The sequence below is a fragment of the Micromys minutus genome (genome assembly GCF_963924665.1).
Source record: "Micromys minutus genome assembly, chromosome: 13".
In the NCBI taxonomy this organism is placed as follows: Eukaryota; Metazoa; Chordata; class Mammalia; order Rodentia; family Muridae; genus Micromys; species Micromys minutus.
In genome coordinates this window covers 59,151,239-59,169,586 of record NC_137982.1, presented here as the reverse complement: position 1 = coordinate 59,169,586, position 18,348 = coordinate 59,151,239, and the positions used below count along the sequence as shown (strand labels likewise).

Genomic DNA, 18,348 nt, shown 5'->3' with positions numbered 1-18,348 from the left:
TTCACATACAAAGATATACTTTACTGATAAATTTTGATTGTATATACAAAAGATGCCTGAGATAATCCAAGAGACATAATATTTATCTAAATGATTCACAAAAGCTCCTTATGTGATTAATGAAGCTGTTTTCAAATGATTTAATTATATCTACTACTGTAATAAAAGGCTACCATGAGAAACTTTTTGATATTTTCAAATTTGACCTTCTTTGTAATCCTTAAATATTATCAGGTAAGCTTTTAGTATATTTGTACAATTTCAAGACATGTATTTTATCAATTTATAATTATTCAAATGATGTGGGATTGTATAATTGTCCAAATTATAAGTCTCAAGGCTATAAATTACAATCAATGTATTATTCCTTTTCTTCAGGTGTGTATTTATCTACAATTCTAAATTGGAGGTGACTATATTCTCTTCTAATTCTCCATCATTTACTCAATTCATTTCAGCAAGATGTTACACTCATATATGGACAAAGTAATTCAATGTGGTATTTTAGTAAAGGGACCCAGTTGCAAGGCTACTTCTACTCATGTTTTTTTTTCTTTTTGAGAAAAAAAAAGTAATGTTTTCCTTGACCATGTTGATCCTTAGAACAGTTCCAGTGTCTCTTAAAATTCCAGATATGCTTCAGTTGTTTATTTAAACTTATGACCTGTACTTAAACTTTAGTACCAATAAGAAAAATAACTTCTGACACTATTGACTAGAGGACTGAGTTCTGAGTAATGACGTTTTATGTATTCTTCCAACTAGTTGTCATGACAACAGCATACTGTTTATGAGTTCTGGTCACATTTTAAAATAATTTCCTAAAAGTGAAATTTTACCTATTTTAACAGGTATGTCAAGTGTACTGCTATAGTATTTTCTGTTTTGTGAAGAATAGATTCATTCTTCTGAAGTTCTAGTCCACTTCATAATTTGAAACACAATTTCAATTAACCAGGATTTCCAAATGTACCTTAAAACAAATTTTACCTGTCCTTTTGCTGGAAGTGATATGATCAGTCACTTTATACTCTGCATATAATACTCATATCATACAGAAGGAGCGCATAAAAATAAATTTTGGTTTTTGGTTTATAATTAGTTTATGGACTCAAAATGTCTTTAAATATTTTAATTTTAGAACCCATTAGAGTTTGACAATCTGAAAATAAATTATTTTTGTATTATAACCTAATTATATGTATTCCTCCCCTAATGTGTAAAATATGTCCTAATATGTAATATGCTTTTATTTTAAGTACTCAAAAATTGTTCTACCTCAATTTTATGTAATAATAAATACCCTGAAAATATTTCTAATATTCTGTTTAAACAGTAAAATAAAAGTAAATAAATGAAGTGACTTATGTAAGAATACATCAGCAGGTTAGTGGCAATAGTATAATATTTTTTAAAGTTGGATTTTTTTTAATTACATTTCAAATGTTATCCCCTTTTTCTCTCTGGAATACCCCTATTCCATTCCCCTTCCTCCAACCTCTGTCAGAGTTCTTCTCAACCCTCCCACTCCCTCCTATCTTCCTGCCCTGGTATTCTCTTTCATGGAGGTATTGAGCCTTCACAGGGCCAAGGACCTCTTCTCTCCTTGGTACCTGATAAGGCCATCCTCTGTCCTTACCATGGGTCCATCCATGTGTACTCTTTGGTTATAATCTTGTTTATAGTATAATCACTTTCCACCCACAATTACTGATAGACATAAAAAAATTTTCTTTCACAGAATTTTTGAGAATCATGCAAAACCAGAGCTTTGTCACTGAGTTCTTACTCCTGGGACTTTCACAGAATCAAAATGTTATTTTTTGTATTTTTCTTTTTCTACATAGCAAGAGTTGGGGGCAACATGATTGTTGTAGTTACCATTGTTAACAGTCATGCTCTTCTGGGCTCCCCCATGTACTTCTTATTGATATCCTTGTCCTTCCTGGATGCATGCATTTTCTCTGTCATCACACCAAAGTTAACTGTGGACTTGCTTTATGAGAGGAGAACCATTTCTTTTGATGGTTGCATGCACAAGTCTTTTCAGTACACTTCTTTACTGCTGTAGAGGTGATTATCTTGATAATCATGGCCTATGACCGCTACGTGGCCAATTGCCAGCCTTTGTACTACACTTCCATTTTGAACAGGAGACTCTGTGGCATTCTGGTGGGGATAGCCTGGACAGGGGGCTTAGTTCATTTTACTATACAAATTATCTTTATTTTATATCTGCCCTTTTGTGGCCCCAATGTTATTGATCATTTTTTTGTGTGACTTGTTACCATTACTAAAGCTAGCCTGTACCGATACACACATTTTTGTCATTTTGGTGTTTGTCAACAGTGGTTCTATCTGCATCATTATTTTTTCTTTGTTGCTTGTTTCCTATGGTGTAATTTTGTTCTCTTTGAGAACCCAAAGTTCCACAGGGAGATATAAAGCTCTTTCTACTTGTGGATCCCAAATTACTGTGGTGGTTTTGTTCTTTGTGCCATGCATATTAATATATGCAAGGCCTACATCTGCCTTCTTCTCTGAAGAAAAACATGTTCCTATTTGCTACTATCCTGACACCTCTGCTAAATCCTATGATTTATACCTTCAGGAATAATGAAATGAAGAATGCCATAAAGAAAATGTGGAGGAAATTTACATTGAGTTATGGTATATTTTAAGATGTTAATTCATTACACTTGGTAGATGTTTCTTTGGGTAAGGGTACTACTACCTGGCTAAGCATGAGGAAGTGATTTCAGATTCTTAGTATCATGTAAAAGCTGTACATGTTATCATAACTTAAATCCAATACTAGTGAAATGAACATAATCAGTTTCCAGGGAGTTCACTGGATGTTACTAAAAAGTTAAAAGTTCAGATATACAATTTATGTCAAGGAAATAATATATTAGAGATTAATTGTAGATATTTAATTTAATTTTATGGACTCTGCATATATGCTTAGAAATATGTACACTGTCCTTTACTATTGTACATACAAACATGCATATACACAGACAAGTATATGCACACAAGAGGGAGGAATTACATAATTACATTATGGTAAGTTAATATATAAATCATCCTGAGTGAACTAACACAATCACAAAAGAACATACATGATATACACTCACTGACAAGTGGAAATTAGCCAAAAAGCTCGGATTACCCAAGATCCAACTCATAGACCACAAAAATCTCAAGAAGGTGGAAGAGCAAAGAGGGGATGCTTCACTCCTTCCTAAAAGGGGGAACGAAATATCCAAAGGAAGAAATACAGAGCCAAAATTTAGATCAGACACTGAACTAAAAGCCATCCAGATACTGTGGTGATCTATCCTATATAATGTCACCAAAATCAGACAATATTTTGGATTACAAAAAGTGCATGCTGTCAGGTTCCTGATATAGCTGTCTTTTGAGAGGCTCTGCCAGAGCCAGAGAAATACAGTCGGATGATTTCAACCAACCATTGAACTGAGAATGGGTTCCCTAGTGGAGGAGTTTAAAAAAAGACTGAAGGACCTGAAAGGTTTTTTGCAACCACACAGGAAGAACAACAATATTAATCAACCAAACACCCCAGAGCTCCCAGAGACTATACCACTTACCAAAGAATGGAGAGACCTATGGCTCCAGCAACATATGTAGCAGAGAATGCCCTTATCAGGCATCAATGAGAGAAGATTTCCTTGGCCCTGTGAAGACTCAATATGCCAGTGTAGGTGATTTCCAGGGTAGAAAGATGGGAGGGAGTGAGAGGGTGGTGGAACACTCTCATAGAGGCAGGAGAAGGGGAGATGGGATAAAGGGATTCCAGATGGGAAATCAGTAAAAGTGATAACATTTAAAAAATATGTAAAGAAAATATCTAATAAAAAAAGAAAGAAAAATTAAAAAAAATTCTGTGTTAATTATTTAAAATGTATTCATTATTTTGAAGGCGATAGCACAATTCTATAGAAAATGTATTAACAATGAGAGTTGAAAATTTATTGGAAAAGGTGGGAGCTGAACCCGGAAGTGGCGGCTGTCCCTGGAGAGCAGGCAGAGACAGTGGCAGGCTGACACTGGATTGATCTTGGAGCAGGGGCGGGGCTGACAGAGAGGCCTCCACCTTGCTGGGGCCAGGCGAGGAGCAGGAGTGGCCGGGCCTCCCTTCTGCCTTTAAGTGAGTGCCTAGCAATGGCGATGGTGATGGCGGTAGTCACTCAGACAGCTCTGTTTGAGCTACGCTCGGAGAGGCTTATCAAGAAAGTGCCCAGAAGAAACTTCCTCCCAGAAAATCTGAAAATACAGTACTTATAACACTGGAAATTGTAAAGAATTTGTTTAAAATAGCAGAAAACAATAATAAAAATGTAGATGTACGGCCTAAAACAAGTCGGAGTAGAAGTGCTGACAGGAAGGATGGTTATGTGTGGAGTGGAAAGAAGTTATCTTGGTCCAAAAAGAGTGAGAGTTATTCTGAATCTGAAGCCATAGGCACTGTTGAGAATGCTGAAATTCCTCTCAGGAGCCAAGAAAGGCAGCTCAGCTGTTCTTCCATTGGGTTGGACTTAGACCACTCCTGTGGGCATAGGTTTTTAGGCCGATCCCTTAAACAGAAACTGCAGGAAGCTGTGGGGCAGTATTTTCTGATTAAGAACTGTAGTGGTCGCCATTCACCAGGACCTCCATCTAAAAGAGGGATTCACATCAGTGAACTCATGTTACATAAGTGCCCTTTCCCACCTCGATCAGATTTAGCCTTTCGGTGGCATTTTATTAAGCGGCACACTGTTTCAATAAGTCCCAATTCGGATGAATGGGTGAGCGCAGACTTATCTGACAGTAAATTGAAAGATGCTCAGCTGAGACGAAGAAACACAGATGACATACCCTGTTTTTCACATGCCAGTGTCCAGCCTCGTGTCATAACTGCCAACAGTGCTTTATGTACAGGTGGTCATATGGCTGGTTCTATGATGAACTTGGTCACATGCAGCAGCATACAAGATAGGGATATGGATTCGGAGGATGAAATAATCACACTATGCACAAGCTCCCGGAAAAGGAGTGGGCCCAGGTGGGAAATGGGAGATGAGATTCTGCAGTTGGAAGCACCTCCTAAGTTCCACACCCAGATGGATTACGTCTACTGCCTTGTTCCAGACCTCCTTCAGATTAGTAACAACTCATGCTACTGGGGTGTTATGGATAAACATGCAGCCGAAGCTCTGCTAGAAGGAAAGCCAGAGGGCACCTTCTTACTTCGAGACTCCGCACAGGAAGAGTATTTATTCTCTGTTAGTTTTAGACAATATAGTTGCTCTCTTCATGCTAGAATTGAACAGTGGAACCATAACTTTAGCTTTGATGCCCATGATCCTTGTGTCTTCCATTCTCCTGATATTACTGGGCTCCTAGAACATTATAAGGACCCAAGTGCCTGTATGTTCTTTGAGCCTCTTTTATCTACTCCATTAATCCGGACTTTCCCCTTTTCCTTGCAGCATATTTGCAGAACAGTTATTTGTAATTGTACGACTTATGATGGCATCGATGCCCTTCCTATTCCTCCTCCTATGAAGTTGTATTTGAAGGAATACCATTATAAATCAAAAGTTAGGTTACTCAGGATTGATGTGCCAGAACAGCAGTGATGTGGAGCGGTTAGAATGTTGACCTGCACATATATTTTCCTTTAATATTTTATTGTTCTTATGCCTCTTTGAATTTTTGTACAAAGGCAGTTGGAATCCAAAATAAAACTGTGTCCTAAGTTTTAATTCCAGATCAATCTATTTTTTTATGATACACTTGTTATATTTTTAAGCAGGTGTTTGGTTTTTGTTTTTACCATGTAAATTGTATACTTTTCCCTTAATTTGCATATGATCGAGGCATATTTGCAATTTTAAGGCATTGCATACATTTGGATATTCTGTATTTTTAAAAATAATCTTATGCTCTTTCCTACGTGTGAAATATTTTGCTAATCTATGCTATCAGTATTCTTGTATGACAGAATATTTACCTATCCTCTTTTCATTTTGAAGTTCTTCAGTAAAGATGAGTGTTATAATCAATCCATTATTAATGTAATTGAGTTTTGTAATTTGCTAATAGGAATGTTAAACAACAAAATGATTTAAAATGAAACAATGTATTTTCATTTTAAATTCTTACTAAACCAAGTTTGTTCTTTAGTTATTCTAACTAATGAGAAAAGAGAATGCTATGTCCTTAGAGGTGTTATTTGTTTTGCAGTGTGGCAGGACCATCAGTTAATCCAAATACAGCATCCCCCCAACCTGGAGGTGAATGTAACTTGTGTTCCTTTCTTACAGTAAGCTTTACTGTAGCAGTATTAGAAGCTTGGGGACGTTTTTCTCTATTAATTTATGGATAGTTGCTTGGGGAAGTTTTTCTCTATTAATTTATGGATAGTTGCATCTACTTAGCTCTTAAGAACTCTGCTTCCCAGGGGGAAATGCATAGTTTCTGAACAGCTGCTGTATCCACCAGTAACAACAACAAAACAAAACTGAAGAGTTTCTCATTATTTTAAATTGAGCTTACATAAAAATGCAAACAAAAACATGGCTCAATATTTAGAGAGCTTAATATTGCTTTTGGTATTATCATCCTAAATAATCATGTCTGTCCCCAGGATTAATGTATATTTTATGTGTCATGGCAATAGCTCCATGACAACCAGACAGTGGAGGGTGCCTTGTTTCTCTTTTCAGTGACTGACCTTGATAGAGTGCCCAGTTTTCCTTGTGGTGAGCTGTCTGCCTCTGTAAATATTATACTAATTATTTTATGTGTGTGACAGTGTCTCTCCGTGTAGCCTAGGCTGATCTCAAATTTGAGCTCCTTCAGCCTGAACTTTGGGATTACAGGTTTGAACCATTAGGATGGATGGCTTCCTTCCTTCCTTCCTTCCTTCCTTCCTTCCTTCCTTCCTTCCTTATTTCCCCCCTCCCTCCTTCCCTCCCTCCCTCCTTTCTTCCTTCCTTCCTCTTTCTTTGTAGTTCTGGGAACCAAACACCTTTCTAGGCAAACATTTTTACTACTGAGTTGCTTGGTCTGGGTTGGGTAGTTTTGGAGACACTGTCTCCTGAGTCCTGAGATGGAGAGTCTGAAGCCAGCCTTGAACTCTCAAGCTTCCTGTCTCAGAATTCCAAGTGTTGGTATTATAGAGGTGTGTTATCAACCCAGGATCTCTAACTGTTGCTCCCTCCCTCCTCCCATCCCCCCTCCCTTCCTTCCTTCATTTACTTTCTGTTTCCCTTTTTCTCTTTCTTTGTTGTTGTTGTCAATATTTGTTTGGCTTGGTTTGGATTTTGGTTTTTTTTTTTTTTTTTTGAAAACAAGGTCTCTCTGTGTAATCCTGGCTATCCTGTCTGTAGCTTGCAGAGTAGACCAGGCTGTCATCAAATCAGAGAAATACTACTGCCTTTGTTTTCCAAGTATTAAAGGTGTCTGACACCATGCATGGCACATAATTCCTCCCTTCCTTCCTTCCTTCCTTCCTTCCTTCTTTCCTTTTTTTTAACAATTTATTTTGTGATGTTAGTTCAACTGTATTAGAATATTTGCTTCAACCTGATTGAAAGAGCATCAGCTCATACATTTCTGATTTAGAATGAATGTTTCTTGTTGGAATGGTGACGCAGGCCTCTAATCCCAGCACTTGAATCCCAGAGAGGTGAGGATTGCTGCAAGTTTAAGCCAGTTGGAGCTATATGCTGAGAATTTGTCTCAAAAAATTTTTGTTTATTCTTGAATATATATTAATGTAGCCTTTCTGGGTCTTGAGGAGCTGTTAATGTAAAAACATTCTTTAGCCAATAGCTTTTACTGATTATAGCAGTTCATACCTGTATTCCCAAAACTTGGGAGACTGAGGCAGAGAGATTGTCATAATTTCTGGAATAACCTAGGCTACAGAGTGAGACCCTATCTCAATATTCCTTGTCCCTCCCCCCAAAATTAATAGCTTTAAAAATTTCTACAATTACAAAGTTAAATGGGAAATTACCATTGTTTTCTAGAATTATTTTTTCTCTGTGGTTTAAAGATCGTATTGATCTCTGTGAGGTAGCCACTCAAGCTGTATCTCTTAGAGTTGTGATGAGGATCAGGCTGTGAACATCAGTGTCAGGGTAACTAAGTGTCTAAGGTGATGCTGACCTTCCCTGACAGCAGACAGTCCCAACTACCTCATTCTGTTGTGGCTCTTTTGTAGTTACTGAGATGCTCATCTTATTAACCAGTGTAACATTTCCCAAGTATCCATCTTTAGTGAAAGAAGATTTATAGCATGATGAGTCTCTACTCATAATTACAGCTCTATATCAGAATTTGATTAAAAAAAACCCTTCTGTTTCTGTGAAACACTTATTTTTAACATTTTTCTTTTAAAAGTGACTTTTTTATCAGTGCAGAATTATCTTAAGGAATGACTAGCTTATGAATATTCTGTTAAAAGGTAGTTTTATAAAGAAAAGTGAAATATGTCTTTTATAGTGGTAAAACTAGTATTTATATGAAAGTCAAAATGGTAGCTTTTAATATACTTCAGACTGATTGCTTATGACATATTTTCTCTGGCTTTTTTATTCTTTTCAAATTCAAGGTATTTCAAAATACTGCCACATGTGTAGCTTTGAAATGTGTAGTAAACAAGGAGAGACACATGCTCTGAGATGTGCTATATCTTTCCTCTGGTATTTACTACAATAAAAAGAAATTTGGAAAGTAGAGATATATAAAGAATTGGGAAGAGAAGTTTTTCATGTGAAGGAAAGAGAAGAGAGTGGCAAAAATTTAAGGATTGGAATTTAGAGAAATACACAGTCACTGTTCTTGTGATGAACATCAATATTCAAAACTAACTCAAAAGTTTAAAATATATTTACTGAGTTAAATAGCTAAGATGCAACTAATTTATGCTAATTTTAGCATAAATTTTAAGAAGTATGCAAGGAAGTCTAAATTAAATGAAAGTGTTAGAACTCTTTAAGTTGAATTTTGGAACATTTGAAATAGTATTAATTCCAGTTGACAAAGTGTCTAGTACTGGGCTTGATGCCCACACTTTTTATTCCAGCATTGGGGAGACAGAGGCAGGTAGTCCCTCAGAGCCGAGTGCCAGCCTGGTCTACACAGTGAGACCATGTCTCAAAACAAAAACAGAAGAAAGAAAAGCAACTGAAAGAAAAGCATTTGGTATGGTGGAAATGAGTAGAGTTTATTTGTGCGAGAGGATGGAGCTGAAACAAACAAAATATTCAAATTAAGAATTTAGGCATTACCTCAGAGAAAATGCATTCACAGTGAAGGGGAACTACTTTATTGCTAATAGCTCATCTGGACTAGATGCTGACTGCTCTGGGAGTCATCCTACACAACCAGGAAATGAACTTAACTTTTCCACTTCTCTTGTGACTTTTAAGGACAGACCCTTCTGCTCTTTGTTAAACCTACATCTTGAGTCATGCTATGATTACTGAAATATGCCAAATGATTCTTTTTAAAAGTTTCCTTGTTTTTTTTTTTTTTTTTATGAAGAGTTATATGTGATTTTTCTGCTACATAACCATGTCAATGGCTTAAATAATTAATGGAGGGAATATGTTAATTTAAAGGGCATCAGGTAGGAACATTAAAGCAAGCTTTTAGTCAGCCTATGGCTAGATTTATTGATTTGGTAAGCAAACCTGTATTCTTTGTTGACTTTCCGCTAATGTCTTAAATCTGGACAAAGAATGGCTTTCACTTAAGATTTTGAGTTATTATAAATGAGATTAAGAATGTCTTAGTTCCTAATTAGGAATCATTTTAAAACATAGAACAGATATGCAAAAGACCCATCTTTTTATAAGAAAAACACATAAGCCTGTATCACTTATTCATGAGCTAAAGCCATTAAGATAAGTCAAATTATCAACTTCTAATCTCTGAAGTTTGGGTCATTTTATAGATCCCTGTAATCCATGTACTTCTTTTTTGTGAAACTGATGTTTTGAGATCTCTTACTCTCTTTTCATTAAAAGTATTTCTCATATTTTAGTTATAATCACAATCCAGTAGGCAACTATATTTTTATTTTGGCAGAATAAATTTCACAGAGTCCCTATTTAATTACAAGCCAATCCTGGAGACAGAACCATGTTTAAAATAGTGATTTAGCCAGGTGTGGTGGCATGGGCCTTTAATCCTATCGCTTGGGATTCCGTGAGTTCCAGGCTAGGGTTACATCCTGTCTGGGTTGGGGGGGGGAAACAACAAGAAATGTAAAGTAATGGCTATCCAGTGGAAAAAGGCTTTTGGACAAACTAACTCTAAGATAGTGTGCCTGTTTTGTAACTTTGAATGGATTGCTCAATCCTAAATCCTCTTAACTTCCTGTGACATGTAGGTAATGGTACTGTCCCTTGGTCTCTTGAATGTTCATTTGGTAAATGGTGTCCCTTGGATCATAGTTGAAAATAATTGGTGAGTAGTTAGTTATTCAGTATTAGTTGAGAATGACACATTTTAAATGAAACATTAGCATCTTTGTGGGGCATAAAAAATTATGTTCACTTGTCTGTAATATTCTTTCTTGACTTGCTCTGACAGTGGAGGTAGTAGAACAATTTGGGTTTATGGTTTAAACTCTAAAATTAGATAATTGCAGTTTACTCCTGCCTTTCATACTATCTGTGTAAAGTGATGTTTGCCTTATTTGGAAAGCAGATTACATTTGCAGAAAATAAAGGTCTTTTTTTTTTTTTTTTTTTTTTTTTTTTTTTTTTTTTTTTTTCTTGCCATGTTAAATCTAAGCTTTGAGATTTAGGAGTCATGGTGTAAAACTCAGAGTTTATTCAAATTATGTTAGCTTTGATAGAATTGGATACATTTGTGTGAGCCAAGTATGAGCTATATACACTTGAATATACAGAGTTAAATGATTTCACAAAGCTATGTTGTCTGTCATGGTGTGTAACTCATACTATTTCTTTTCACCTTCTAATCTTGACAGCTATTTCTGTGGTTTAAAATTTTCATCTGAATAAATTTTCACCTAATTAAATCTTAATATATGCAATCCAAAAAGAAAAATAAAATTTATTGACAATACTTTCACTATGAATTGACTAATAAATATTGTCAATGAAAAAATGAAGCCAGTTCAGATTTAATAATAAAAGCAAACCAAACAAAAAAGAAGAAATTTAGCTATAAGTTTTTTGCCATTCAATCTCCACTTTAACAATTATTTGTTGAAAAATATTTGTTTAAAAATAGAAATAAAAAATACTCATGTATCTTACTATAAGTCATTGTGATCGTCAGAACCTAGAAGTGTAAAAAAAGAGAAATAAACAGAATCTGATATTTGTGTGTTCTACATCATTTGAATTTAGGTTATTCATTAACATTTGTATGTGATTTGGGTTACATTTTCAATTTCTTGAAACATAGAAACTAATTTGATAAATATGATTAAGGTTGATTTTCTTCTCTTAATGTCTGGTTCCAGTAGATTCTGTGACCTATTCCATATGGAAATACCCAATTACTTCTATGATTGAAGCCCAACCAAACTAATGAATATTACTTTCCTGAAAGAAATGGGTCTAAGATGCTGACAATGTGAACACATATTTCTCACATCTTAATGTCCAAACTATTCCACAAGATAGAATCAGATGGAATACTACCTAACTCATTTTTGAGGCTACAATAACACTTGTACCTAAACCACACAAAGACGCTACAAGGAAAGAGAACTGCAGACCAATCTCACTTATGAACATTGATGCAAAAATACGCAACAAAATCCTTGCAAACCGAATCCAAGAACACATCAAAATGATCATTCATCATGACCAAGTAGGCTTCATCCCTGGGATGCAGGGATGGTTTAATATAAGGAAGTTCATCAATGTAATCCACCATATAAACAAACTCAAAGAACAAAATCACATGATTATCTCACTAGATGCTGAGAAAGCATTTCACAAAATTCAACACCCCTTCTTGTTAAAAGTCCTCGAAAGAACAGGAATCCAAGGTCCATACCTAAACATAATAACAGCAATATACAGCAAACCAACAGCCAACATCAAACTTAATGGTGGGAAACTTGAAGCAATCCCACTAAAATCAGGGACTCGACAAGGCTGCCCACTCTCCCCCTACCTATTCAACATAGTACTGGAAGTCCTGGCTGGAGACATTAGAAAGCAAAAGGAGATCAAGGGGATACAAATCGGAAAGGAAGAGATAAAAACATCACTTTTTGCAGATGACATGATAGTGTACATAAGTGACCCCAAAAATTTCACCAGAGAACACCTACAGCTGATAAAAAAGTTCAGCAAAGTGGCTGGATATGAAATTAACTCGAACAAATCAGTAGCCTTCCTATACTCAAAGGACAAACATGAAGATAGAAATTAGGGAAAAGGTACCCTTCACAATCGTCACAAAAACTAAGAAATACCTTGGTGTGACTCTAACTAAGCAAGTGAAGGACCTGTATGACAAGAACTTCAAACCTCTAAAGAAGGAAATTGAGGATGGTCCCAGAAAATGAAAAGATCTCCCATAATATGGATTGGAAGGATCAACATTTTAAAAATGGCCATCCTACCAAAAGCAATCTACAGATTCAATGCAATCCCCATCAAAATTCCAAGCCAGTTTTTCACTGAGTTTGAAAGATCAATGTGCAAATTCATATGGAACAACAAAAGACCTGGAATAGAAAAGTCCATTCTCAACAACAAGAAAACAACTGCGGGAATCACTATCCCTGACCTCAAGCTATATTATAAAAAAATTGTGCTGAAAACTCCATGGTACTGGTACAGAAATAGGCATGTGGATCTATGGAATAGAATAGAAGATCCAGAAATGAGCCCTCACATATATGGTCACCTGATTTTTGACAAGGGTGCGGTAAACATTCAATGGAAAAAGGACAGCCTATTCAACAAATGGTTTTGGTCAAACTGGCACTCAGCATGCAAAAGAATGAAAATAGAGTCTTTCTTATATCCTTGTACAAAGCTCAAGTGTAAGTGGATCAAAGATCTCCACATTAAACCAGATACAATGAAACTATTAGATAAGAAAGGTGGGAAAACGTTAGAACACATAGGCACAGGAGAAAATTTTCTGAACAAAACACCAATAGTTCAAGCTCTAAGGTCAAAGATTAACAAATGGAACTTAATGAGATTGCAAAATTTCTGTAAGGCTAAAGACCTTGTTAAGAAAACAAAATGGCACCCAACAGAATGGGCAAATATCTTTACCAACTCCACATCAGATAAAGGGCTAATATCCAAGGTATACAAAGAACTCAAAAAGCTAGACACCAGAAAATCAAACAACCCTATTGCAAAATGGGGTACAGAGCTAAACAAACGTTCTCAGTTGAGGAATATCGAATGGCTGAGAAACATCTGAGGAAGTGCTCCACATCCTTAGTCATCAGGGAAATGCAAATCAAAACAACCCTGAGATTCCACCTCACACACCAGTCAGATTGGCCAAGATCCAAAAATCAGATGACAGCAGATGCTGGCAAGGTTGTGGAGAAAGAGGAACATTCAGCCATTGTTGGTGGGGTTGTAAACTGTTACAACCACTCTGGAAATCAGTCTGGTGATACCTCAGAAAATTAGAAATAGTACTACCTGAAGACCCAGCTATTCCACTTCTGGGCATATACCCCAGAGACACTTTAATACACAACAAAGATATATGCACCACAATGTTCATAACAGCTCTATTTATAATAGCCAGAAGCTGGATAGAACCCAGATGTCCTTCAGTAGATGAATGGATACAAAAATTGTGGTACATTTACACAATGGAATACTACTCAGCCACCAGAAACAATGACTTAACCCAATTCTTAAGAAAATGGCTGCATCTAGAGAATATCATTCTGAATGATATAACCCAGTCACAAAAGAACAGACATAATATGCAGTCACTGACATTGGGATGCTAACCCCAGAGGCTCGCACTGCCCCAGAAACAAGTCACAGACTGTATGAAGTCCAAGAAAAAAAAATAAAACAAAACAAAACAAAAAAAAAAAGTCATGTTCAATCCTTACCCACCAAGAACACATTGACAAATTCCGGGTTGCACCCTATATCACATGTACTGTTTGCTAATTGTAAAAAAAAAAAAAAAAAAAAAAATCTTTACACACTAAGAAAACTGACTATTTCCAGGTTGCATCTTGTTTTACATGTATTTTATGTTCATTGTAACTACTGGGATCTTGATCACACTATCAAACCTTAAAAAAAAAAAAAAAAAAAAAAGTACTGACAAAAATGTATTGTATACTTTTATGCAAAAAATGCTTAAAATCTGTACATTTATCTTTGTTTCTTAAAACAAAGTTGTTAAAAAAAAAGAAAAGAAATAGGACTTAATGATATTGCAAAATTTCTGTATTGCTAAGAACACTGTCAAGAAAACAAAAAAAAAAAAAAAAAAAAAGAAAGAAATTAAAGAAACCATACTTAACAATACTATCCAGTATAGTATAATGTATAATTTATGTGGTAATTTTAATTTTCATAATTTATGTGTTCAAGTGGAAAGAACATTTAGATAGTTAAAAAAGACAATTAAAGAGGGAAAGTAGAAAAGTAGAAAATAGGGAAGTTGTGAAATTTTCTATTCTGGAAATAACATGCCTATTGCATATGCGAACTCATGGTAGCTGTGGTCACTTATACAAGACTTATACAAGTTAAAACCAAAGAAATATTTTATTGGGGTGTAGGAGAATAGGCTCCAGAAACTGCACATTTATCTGAGGAGATATTGGGTTTTGACAGTGTATGGAAAAAGGAGAACTACTTTTTTTTTCTTTTTTCTTTTCTTTTTCCATTTGTAACAAACATTTTAATTTCTGTCATGTACTATTTTCAAGCAGGAAAATGCACTTTGTTTTGTTTTTATTTATTAATCACTTTAGTTGTTTACATTTTAAATGTTATCCCCTTCCTGGTCTCCCCTCCATGAAACACTCATCCAATCCTCCTCCCCTTTACCTCTAACAAGGTGCTCCCTTACCCACCTACCAACTGCCACCTCACCTCTCTATCATCTCCCTTCTCTGCGACATCAAGCTGCACAAGCCCAAGTGCCTCCCCTCCCACTGATGCCATATGAGGCAGTCTTTTGCTGCTTATGTAGCAGAGACATGGATCTGCTCATGTATCCTCTTTAGTTAGTGGTTTGGTCGTTGGAATCTCTGACATATCTGTCTAATTGATACTATTGTTCTTCCTATGGGATTGCAACCCCATTCAGCTTAATCAGTCCTTCCCGTAACTCTTTCTTTAAAGTCCATGGGCTCAGCCAAATGTTTGGCTTTGAGTATCTGCTTTTGTCTTAGTCAGCTGCTGGCAGAGATTCTCAGAAAACAACCATTCCAGTCTCCTTTCTGCAAGGTTATCTTGGCATCAGGAACAGTGGCAGGGTTTGGTATATGGAATAAATCCCTGGGTTGGGCAATGTCTGGATGGCCTATCCTTCAGTCTCTGCTCCACTCTTTGTCCCTGGATTTCATATATATAGGGACAGTTATAGGTTAAAAACTTTTAGATGGATATATGTCCCAACCCTCCACTGGTGGTCTTCTCTATCTACTGGAGGTGGTATCTTCATGGTTAATCTTCTTGCTGTTGAGTATGTCATTCCTACTAACTCCAGAGAGTCTCTCACAATCCTGAAGTCTGAGACTTTTTGGTGGTTCCCAAACCCCCACTGCTCCTACTTGTTCACCTGGCTGTCTGGACTTCTCTCCTGTCTCTTCCCATACCTGATTTGCCCCCCTCCCCCACTTCCCTATTCCTTTTCTCACTCAGGTCCTTCTTTCTGCCTCCCACAGTTATTTTGTTACCTCTTCTATGAGGATTTGGAGCATTATACTTTGGCTTTCCTTCTAGATAATCTTCACATTTTCTTTCAGTTGTATCATGGATAATCTGAGCTTTAGGACTATCAGCAACTATATATCATGTATGCCTTTTTGGCTCAGAATTGACTCATTCAGGATAATAGTTTCTCATTCCATCCAGCTATATTACTCCTGGGCATATAACCAAAAGATTCTTCAAATATAAGACCACATGCTTCACTATGTTCACAAAAGTCTTATTTATAGTAGGGCAGAAGTTAAAAACAATTCAGATGTCCATCAACAGAAGAAAGAATATATAATTGTGATACAATGGGATATTACTTGGCTATTAAAATGATGACTTAAACTTTGTATGCAAGTGAATGGAAAAAAATTTTTTTTCTGCACAGCCTAATACTATAGCACCACATTTTCTAAGTCATCCCTGTCCCCCAGTTTTGGTTGCTCAGACTGTCATCAAAATAATGAGATTTCTTTTTTTTCTGAATATTTTTATTGGATATTTTCTGCATTTACATTTCAGATGTTATCCCTTACCCACAATCCCATCTTCCTTCCCCTTCCATTGCCTCCATGAAGGTGCTCCCTCTCATAACCACCTTCTCCAACCGGAGCACCTTGGTGTTCCCCTACACTGAGAAAAGAAGCCTTCACTGGACCAAAGGCCTCTCAACCCACTGATATCAGAAAATGCTATCCTCTGTTGCATATGCACCTGAGAAAAGGGGTCTTTTCATGAAAACTCATTGATTGGTGTTTTAGTCCCTGGAAACTATGGTGGGTTTCGTTACTTTATAATTTTGATCTTCTCATGGGGGTTGTAGACTCTTTCAACTCCTTTAGACCTTTTATTTTACTCCTTCATTGGGTCTCCCTGTTTAATCTGATGGTTAGCTGCAAGAATCTTTATCAGTATGGCTCTGTCAGAGCCTCTGAGGAGGCATCCATATCAGGTTCTTGCCAGTATGCAGTACTTGGCAACTGTGATAGTGCTTGGGTTTATTGTGTACATATGGGGTATATCCGCAGGTAATGCAATCTCTGGATGATCTTTTCTCCAATCCCTACTCCTCTATTTGTCCTTTTATTTCCTCCCATGAACGTTTTGTTCTTCCTTTTAAGAAGACTGAGGCATCCACTTTTTGGCATTCCTTCTCTTTGAGCTTTCTGATTTCTGTTGACGGTTTCTTGGGTATTCTGAGTTATTTTTTTTTTTGGGGGGGGTAACATTTACTTATCAGTGAGTACATACCATGAGTGTTCTTTTGTGACTTTGTTACCTCACTCATGATGATACCTTCTAGTTCCATTCATTTGCCTAGGAATTTCATGAAGTCATTACTTTTAATAGCTGAGTAGTACTCCATTGTGTAAAAGTACCACAATTCCTGTATTCATTCCTAAGCTGAAGGTCATCTTGCCTAAGACAATCTACAAATTCAATGCAATCCTCATCTAAATTCCATCTCAATTCTTCATAGATTTAGAAAGGGAATTTTGCAAATTCATCTGGAATAATAATAAACCCACGATAGCAAATATCATTCTCAACAATAAAAAACAAGACAAAACAACAAAAAACCAAACCAAAAGAAAAAAAAAGAAAAAAAAAAACTTTGGGCAGAATCACCATCCCTCCTGAGCTCAAGCTGTAATACAGATTAATTGTGATTACAAACTGCATGGTATTGGTACAGAGACAGTGTGAAGCCTTGTCTCTTCCCTTGTTTTAGTGGGTATGCTTCAAGTTCCTCACAATGTAGTTTGATGTGGGCTACAGGTTACTGTATATTGCTTTGACTAGGTTTATGTATTACCCTTGAATTTCTGATCTTTCCAACACTTTTAACATGAACTAGTGTTGAATTTTGTGAAATGCTTTCTCAGGATCTAGAGATATGATGATGTACTCTTTTTCTTTGAGTTTGGTTACATAATGGATGACACTGATGGATTTCTATACAATCCTTGCATCCCTTAGATGAAGCCTACTTGATTATGGTGAATGATCATTTTGATATGTTATTAATTCAGTTTTCAAAAATGTTATTGAGTATTTCTGCATCAATGTTCATGAGGAAAATAGGTCTAAGCTTCTCTTTGTAGGATCTTTGTGTTGTTTAGGAATGAGTCGAATGCTGGTTTCAAAGAATGATTTGGGTAGTATCTCCTCTGTTTCTATTTGTGGAATAGTTTGGAGAATTATTATATGAGGTCATCTATAAAGGTCTGATAGAATTCTGCACTAGACATGTCAAGTTCCTGGGCGCTTTTTGACCAAGAGGCTTTTGATGACTGTTTCTGTTTCTTTAGGGGTTATGGGGCTGTTTAGATGGTCTATCTGATGCTGATATAACTTTGGTATATGGTATCTGTTCATTTCCTCTAGATTTTCAAGT

General features: G+C 36.2%; 1 protein-coding gene and 1 pseudogene across 2 annotated transcripts; both read left to right on the top strand.

Moving 5' to 3' along the window:
* The first annotated feature begins 1,755 nt into the window (after positions 1 to 1,755).
* LOC308429262 (olfactory receptor 4C15-like) lies at positions 1,756 to 2,681 on the top strand (annotated as a pseudogene). The gene has a single exon. The product of its transcript is annotated as an olfactory receptor 4C15-like (transcript).
* Positions 2,682 to 3,006: 325 nt separating this feature from the next.
* On the top strand, positions 3,007 to 6,056 carry SOCS4 (suppressor of cytokine signaling 4; the record flags this gene model as incomplete). The annotated part of the gene is made up of 2 exons (XM_080927991.1): positions 3,007 to 3,066; positions 4,248 to 6,056. 2 exons carry the CDS (start codon positions 3,007 to 3,009, stop codon positions 5,646 to 5,648), a joined length of 1,461 nt encoding a protein of 486 aa, XP_080784117.1. The 3' UTR covers positions 5,649 to 6,056.
* Between the last annotated feature and the right edge of the window lie 12,292 nt (positions 6,057 to 18,348).